This window comes from Triticum dicoccoides, chromosome 2A (genome assembly GCF_002162155.2).
Source record: "Triticum dicoccoides isolate Atlit2015 ecotype Zavitan chromosome 2A, WEW_v2.0, whole genome shotgun sequence".
Classification (NCBI taxonomy): Eukaryota; Viridiplantae; Streptophyta; class Magnoliopsida; order Poales; family Poaceae; genus Triticum; species Triticum dicoccoides.
Genome location: NC_041382.1, coordinates 223435191 through 223443222, shown reverse-complemented (window position 1 = coordinate 223443222; position 8032 = coordinate 223435191). Strand labels below are relative to the sequence as shown.

The 8032-nt window shown below is 44.5% G+C and overlaps 1 protein-coding gene across 4 annotated transcripts; it reads right to left on the bottom strand.

The window, feature by feature from the left end:
* Nucleotides 1-830: 830 nt before the first annotated feature.
* On the bottom strand, nt 831-6410 carry LOC119354321 (serine/arginine repetitive matrix protein 1-like). Of its 4 annotated transcripts, none has more exons than XM_037621051.1 (5): nt 6224-6409; nt 4608-4713; nt 2915-4520; nt 2493-2708; nt 831-1480 (listed from the first exon to the last, which is right to left on the bottom strand). In XM_037621051.1, the coding sequence occupies exons 2-5, from the start codon at nt 4711-4713 to the stop codon at nt 1342-1344; spliced, it is 2067 nt and encodes a 688-aa protein (XP_037476948.1). In that variant the 5' UTR covers nt 6224-6409; the 3' UTR covers nt 831-1341. The 4 variants fall into 4 exon arrangements, with proteins under 4 accessions (XP_037476948.1, XP_037476949.1, XP_037476947.1 ...); XM_037621052.1 differs by lacking the exon at nt 6224-6409 and having other exon boundaries at nt 2915-4116; nt 4266-4520; XM_037621050.1 differs by having other exon boundaries at nt 2915-4713; nt 6224-6410.
* Nucleotides 6411-8032: the final 1622 nt, after the last annotated feature.

Here is an 8032-nt window from a genome sequence, read left to right as displayed (position 1 = left end):
CCAGTTTTTCCTTTAGATTAGTTTATGTATATGAGCTATGTAATGAAAATCCACAAACTTCGCCAAAATGTGCCAAAATTTATCGTGTTTGGCCAAAATTTATCGTATTTGGCCGAATTTCATCGTGCTTAAGCCGAACTTCGCCGAACTTCTTTTATTTTAAAACGTGCCTGGGGGCAGCCCTGGGGCCGGCGGCTGGGGACCAACTCGCCCCCAGGCTTAATTTTTGCGTCGGCTCACATTCAAGCGGCGATTTTAGGCGCCCCAGGGAGCCAACGGCTGGAGATGCCCTAAAAGACAGGAGGCGGACCAAGATGGCAGCGTGGAAGAAACCATAAGGGACGGTGGCTGCTTCTATTTTCCTTGGGCCGAGAGGTCAGGAGAACACAGGCGCTGCTGCTGGCTATGTGTATCTGCTACTCCCTTCCATAATATAAGAGTGTGAGTAAAAAACACTCTTATATTATGGGACGAAGGGAGTATATGCGTTGATCAAGAAAGTGTCGATGACGATAGAGAAGGAGAAATTGTTAGTCTCCAAGAATGAAACCGCCATGTCAAATCAACGCTACCCAATCTCCATCAACCAGCTAAAAGTGGGTTTGTGCACGTATCATCAGGATGCTGGTGTTGGCGTTGGCGGTGGTGAGTGGTGACCAAACTTAAATACCAGACCAGAATCACTAGTCGGCATGACAACCTTGCATCCACCTACCATAAGTAGGCGTTGGCAACAGACAAACGGGCGAGAGCATGAAGGATCAGAATGTCGTTCTTTTTTGCATAAAATATTTCTGATTCATGAGTAGAGGCAGAAAGAAAAGACAGCAGAAAAGTTATCGGGACATATCCAACATATAGTAGTATCCACGACCTAAAACACAGAGCACATACAAACGTATAAAATTATTGTCCTAACTTAAAAATGACCAACACAGCGTCGCAAGTCTGAATTTCGCCCATGCATCACCATGAACTGAACTGCCAGCCAAACACTCGATCACCATGCAGAGGAAGAAGAGGATGATGAATGTCATGAATGTGTAGTAGAGGTTGCAGATATTACAATGTGTACCGCTAACTCCCTCTTTATCAGCAGCAGGGTCCTGAAACAAGCTAAGGTTTGGCATATAATCTTATTCTTCAATAATTGTCAGCAAGGCAGCCATAGCAAGTGCATTATTACTTACTCCTAGTACAGCATAGAGAGCTGGTTCAAGTAAACTTTGCCACATGTAATGATAAATTAATAGTTTATGTTATACTGTTGGTACGATAAAAGCTGTGCAAACTGGTCCCGCCCACCCAGAGCATTGTTTGCAGAACTCTAGGGTGTAAGATTCACCATGCAGGTGCCTTGGACTTCTCCACAAGAATGATCCTACCATTCCACTCAGTCTCGTCGCAAGCTCGGATTGCTGCATCAGCGTCCTCATCCTTCTCCAGGGATAAAAATCCAAAGCCTCGAGAATCTCCAGTTCTAAGAAAAATTGCAAATTAGGTTAACATCTAGCAAACCTACTTGACAGAGTACAAATGTAGAATGATATTGCCTGGTTTTTTCAGTATACCAGAGTTATTTCATATATAAAATGTTCAAAAAAAGCTCTTATCATATAGTAGTACAGAGTACGTTCTCTGCCAGCCTCATCATCAATTCAATTTCAACTAGTATTAAAAGAGAAACCATCTAATATCCAACTATTTTTGACCATTTTAGTTCAATCGCAACGTAGTACAAACTACAGTCACCGACAGTCCCATCAATCTAGCTTTCTCGTGGTTAATTAATTAGTAAAGGGGCAAACCAGGTAAAATCCAACCAACATCGATTGCTTATAGTTCAATCATAGCAGACATCGCAGCACAAAATTTACCAATTATGCTCTTGCAAGCTGAAATATAAGTGTATGCATAGCATGCCTCGAATATAGTAGAAAAATAATTAGGGGTACTTTTTCTTAGATGTTTCCTTGATCCACATGCAGACAAAATACAACCTTATTTTCAAACGACGGTAGATGGAATCCTAAGTACTCTCCCTATATTTAAACGCAATCCATCAAGTGTTAAAAATATGAGACGGCCTTACAAATCATGCAGCCCGTTTATGAGTTGTGTATCAGTCTGACAAGGTGTGCCTTGTCCATGGTTTCAAAAGGAGAAAAAATGCAAACTTGAGCCGCAATGGAGGAAGTGATGACAAACACTGTATTATAAACTAAAAGAGCCTGCTTGGTAAGCTAAAATGAATTGGCTTGCCAATGTTTGGGGTCAGGCCAGTTGAGAGCAAACCAACAAACTGTGAGAGAAACCACATTGGAAATGTTGGAGCCAAACCAAATTCCGTTGGTACCACCCATTGGCATGGCAAAACTTGGCAAGGCTAACATTTCTAGCAAACCAAGCAGACTTGAAGAGTATCGCAGTGTCTCTCCATTCACAAACAAAGAAACAAGTAGGTACAAATAACTGCATGTGAAAGCGATTACCGTTTATCTCGGACAACCCGCACCCTTGTTACACGTCCAAACTTTGCAAATTTCTTCTCCAACTCTCGCTCTGTGGTGGCATAGCTAAAACCTGCAACAAACAGATTCCGCCCAGGCTTACCCAATCCAGTCTTCCTGTTGGCAGGTGGTGACCAACATCTTTTAGGAGAATGATGCCTTGCTGGAGGTGATCTGTGCCTTGGTGAATGCCTTCTTCTACAATGTAAAAATATATATATAATTAGTACCAACAACATTATAAAACAATAAAATAAGTAAAACAATCTAGTAACAAAACATAGATCTTCTACTTAAAGTTGCAGAGTCAGAAAACATGTGGTACTGTTGGTTTAAAACATGCTCATCCAAATTCAGATAACAAGAAGGTTGGAGGTTTACTCAGTGGTACACCAAAAAATCACCTTGGAGATCTTCTATGGTGATTCCTAGAGTGTGGAGACCCTGATCGAGATCTACCATGCTCCCTTTTATGTCTAGAGGAATCAGTTTTCCTTGATGGTGACCTTGATTTTGATCTATCTCTCTTCCTTGTTGGGGAGTCCCTCTTTCTTGTTGGGGATTCCCTCCTCCTTGGAGAGGAATCTCTCTTTCTTGGTGAGTCTCTCCTTCTTGGAGAGGAATCCCTCCTTGTTGGGGAATCCCTCCTCCTTGCTGAGGAATCTCTCTTTCTTGGTGAGTCTCTCCTTCTTGGAGAGGAATCCCTCCTTGTTGGGGAATCCCTCCTCCTTGGTGAACCCCTCCTCTTGGGTGAGGCTCTTCTTTTAGGAGATGGAGATCTTCGCCGTGGTGACCCATGCCTCCTTTTAGGGGATGGAGATCTTCGCCGTGGTGACCCATTCCTCCTTTTAGGGGATGGAGATCTTCGTCGTGGTGACCCGTGTCTTCTTTTGGGGGATGGAGATCTTCTGCGAGGTGACCCATCTCTTCTTTTAGGGGATGCAGATCTTCGGCGTGGTGAACCATGTCTTCTTCTAGGGGAAGCTGATCTTCGTCGCGGTGACCCATCTCTTCTTTTAGGGGAAGCTGATCTTCGCTGCGGTGACCCATCTCTTCTTCCAGGGGATGTAGATCTTCGGCGCGGTGACCCATCTCCACGCCAAGATTGTGCTTTTCTTTCTGGAGAGTTATCCCGTGCATGTGGAGACAACTCATGTGAGGGAGCTCTTCTACGGTTGGTGTCATGGTTTTCAGGAGATCCAGGAGATCGGGACCGATGTCTTGCTGGTGGGCTTCGAGAGTCAGCCAAATTATCACCCTCTTTTGCATGATGTGGTGAGTCCAGTTTCTCAGATGAATGAGCATGAGGTGACCTTTCTACTGAAAGTGAGACCCTACTGGCTGGTGATGGTGTGCCCTTCTCTAGTCCTGCAGACCTTTCAGGTGGAGAATCCCACTGATTGCCAGGCGTGGAAATGCCATTCTCGGTACCAGGATCTTCCTGCTCCATCCCATCCAAATAGGAAGGTGCAGTTGCAGAGTTGAAGTTCTCATTGTCATGTTCATCATGAGGATTAGAATTCCCACCATTCATTTGATCATCATCTGCCCCATTCACTTCATTGTGAAAAGTCTCATGTAACTTTCTGTTGTCCTTATTTCCCATCTGAGGCGCAGAAGAGTTTGGAATTTCATCATCATCATCACCGCTATTGCTAAATTGATAATCCCTACTGCTATTATCAGCTAACATAGAGTCACCAAGATAGGCATCAAAATGTGTAGTTTCTTGTTCAAAGTTTGATATATCATTACCACTGCTTTCATGAAGCTCTGGAGGAAGCACACCTTCAACCACTTCTGTATTCTGATGCACATCATAACCCGGAGAAGTGGTACGTACTTCACAGTCATCATTATGGTGAACTTTCCGTTCAGCTGCATCGTTTTGCATATCAGATTCTATATGCACATGATGTTCCTCGTCTTGCTTCAGGGGAGATGCTGGACTAGTCGAAGCAGATTTCATTGTATTGCACATGATCTGATCATTCATATAGGGTACAGAATCTGCAGACAAATATGAAATTTGATCGGCTGCGTCAACTAAAAGTCCATCATTCAGTGGTGGGGATTCAGGTTGTGTAATTCCTTCACCATGATAATCCATGTGCTCCAACAAGCAACCATCTTGATCTCCAAATAAAGGACCAGGGTCTCCACAAGTCCCATCCAGACTTCTCTCAGGGGATATGTAATCCATCTGGATGTTGAATAAACAGCAAAAATGGAATAGTAAGAGTACATTACAAGAGAGAATTTTATAACAGAGAACTGCATAGATGATAATGCATACCATGCCCAGTTTATACAGTTGAGATACTGATAAAACCCTAAATTAGCATGACACGATAACATTTAAATTCACACATAAAAGGTAACAAACAGCAGAAGATAAATCAAAGCAGCAAAGTCGCCAATTTCCCACCTGATCTCTGTAGAGGATAGCCTCAGATTCATATCCACTAAGATAAACAAAATACGGACTTACTTGTGATGTGGCATTTACAATTAAAGAACTGAAACAATCACAGCATTACATGTAACAAAAAAGAAAATTGTTCTTAAGGAAGAACAATAGTGCAATCCGTTTGTGCAGACGTCCAGCATTTGCAAGTTGCAGGAGCAGGAAATGCAATAAAATGGAAGGATGGTGTGCTCGCAAGGGTGCATCATGAAGCATAAAAGACAACACTGGAACAGCAAAGTAAAACATCCAGTAAAAGACTGCCAGTGCTCCAAACACAATCCAGCGAGGCAACTGTATTTCGAGCAATTTTGCTAATTCAGCTGATGTGGCCACCCATTCTTAGTACAGTTCTTAAGGACAAGGCATTCGTAATGCTGAACTGTGTCAGTCTATTTATTAGCTAATCAGAACCAAACAAACGAACTGAAATCTTTCCAGAGATTTCAAATTTCTCTTCTGACGACTTATATACATAATTTACACGAACAGTCCTCAACCGCTTAGACCCTGGCGAAACTGAATTTCCATATTTGAAAGGCAGGGCTGCTACTATAGGTTCATCAAACTGGCCTAACACAAGAAAAGGACCATTTATAAAAATAAATAACCAATTTTGACACTTCAGAGCAACAACATGTTCCCAAGTTGTTGAGCAAACATTTATCGTAACAAGTGCAATATGTTAATACAGCTCTTACTACAAGGCAACAATGCCACCTGGCCCTCTACTGGCACACCCCTAAAACACTACTACTAGCTGAAGTGGCAAACCGATATTACAAGGAAACGAATAACAAAGCCCACGACCAAATCGACAAGTTCTAACCTGATACCTCGTCCAGATCCGCATTACGCTTTCACGTCCATCGAGCACATAAAACGGAAACTTAACCGCGTGGAATTATGACCGCACAACCCGTACTAATTTCGGTGTGTAATACAAAAACAAGCAGCATCGAAGCCACTGCTGCATCTAGGCTGTTGGATCCCAGTTCCAGGCAAACGCAATTTCAAATTGACTGATCCCCGTGAAAACCGCATCTGGGGCTAGGATTTACCCGCACAAACCCCAAATTACGACAATCGCGCGAGGGAAAAACAATCGAAGCAAACCCTAAGGGAAATGCGGTGTCGTGTACCGATCTGTGCAGCCAGACTCCCCGCCCCCATCACCAACTAGAATTCCGACCGCAAATATGAGGGGTAAATTGGGGAGAGAAACCACCGAGAGCAGAACCCTCACCTACGAAAGACGCCACGGAGGCAGCCACTTCTGCAGTGGGAGTCCTTCCCTCCTTGCTCCGATGTCCCTTACCCCGGCCCGTGAGAGAAAATTCTCTCCTCCTCCTCCCCCTCCTCCACCCTTGGAGAGAGAAGGGAAGAAGAAGCAATGGATTGAGATTTTTGGGAGGCCGTACGAAATGGAGGGCTCGTGGGGCGTAAGTAGCGTGTGTGGGTACGCTCACCCCCGCGCGGGTTCGCGCAAGGCGTGGGAACCGAGGATCGGGGCCCACCTGGCCCGCGGGCCACGTGTGGAGCCGGTGCGGGCGGGTTTGTTGAGGACGGTAACCACCACCTAACCGGTGTCTGGACCCATCATCGCCGCGTCATATTGGGCCAGGACGAGCCCTTGCCCTTGGACCGGAGACTAATTTTGTGCACAACTATCTCTACACTATCTACTCAAAAAAATCTACTAAAAAAAACTATCTCTACACTAGCTTCTTCTTCCCCTCAAAAAAAAAAAAACTCGCTCATTCTGTGTCCTTTTCTAAAAAAAAGCTAATTCTTCGCCCCCTAAAAAAAATAATTCTCCGAAGTAGTTTTCCCTCGAGTTAGGGTTCTGGCCCCTTTCGCCGACTCTTTACCGGCTGAGACCACCTTGTACCTCGGCTCCCCCTCCTCCGTCGACTCTCTCGGGCTGCAATCGGGGCAATCTTGTCTTATTGCCGACCTTGGTAGTTGCAGGGATCGTGGGGTTTCTTGCTATGGTTATCTCTGGTGCAATCGGATCGTGGTTTGGGTAGAAGAAGATGGCGTCTGATGGCTCTGCTAGTTCATTTGTTGTTGTTGACCACGATCTTGAGAAGATGGTGTCGGAGTTGGGCTTGTGAGAGGAGGATTTGACCATCGTGGTTTTTTAGGAACAGGTCCCGACATAATAACAATCTATTAGGTGGATGGCCCTAGCTAGGGTTCACAAAGAAGGGGAAATCGGTCATTATTGGTTATTTAGGAACATGAGATCTGCATGGCATTTCACTCAGAAGGCTCACATCCGCCCTCTCGAGCATAATCTTTTACCCCTCAATTATTTTGCTTAGGGGACTGGGAGAAGGTTATGGATGGAGGTCTATGGGTGTTTTGTGGTGACAATGTTGATTGCCCCCTATGATGGCTTCACCAAATTGACGTTAATCAAACTCAATCATGTGGATATATGGATACAAATGCACGACATTCCTGATGGCTATCCTCCCTTTGTTGAATCACTGATTCTCATCGGGTGATCATCGAGACCAGAGCTACGATGCATCTCTTGTTGGGGAACGCAGTAATTTCAAAAACAAATCCTACGCACACGCAAGATCCATTTAGGTGATGCATAGCAACGAGAGGGGGAGAGTATGTCTACGTACCCTCATAGACCGAAAGCGGAGGCGTTATGACAACGCGGTTAATGTAGTCGTACGTCTTCACGATCCGACCGATCCTAGCACCGAAGGTACGGCACCTTCGGGATCTGCACATGTTCAGCTCGGTGACGTCCCACGAACTCTAGATCCAGCTGAGGTCAAGGGAGAGTTTCGTCAGCATGACGGCGTGATGACGGTGATGATGAAGCTACCGGCGCAGGGCTTTGATAACCCACAAGTATAGGGGATCACAACAATTTTCGAGGGTAGAGTATTCAAACCAAATTTATTGATTCGACATAAGGGGAGCCAAAGAATATTCTCAAGTATTAGCAGCTGAGTTGTCAATTCAATCACACCTAGAAACTTAATATCTGCAGCAAGGTATTTAGTAGCAAAGTAATATGATAGTAGTG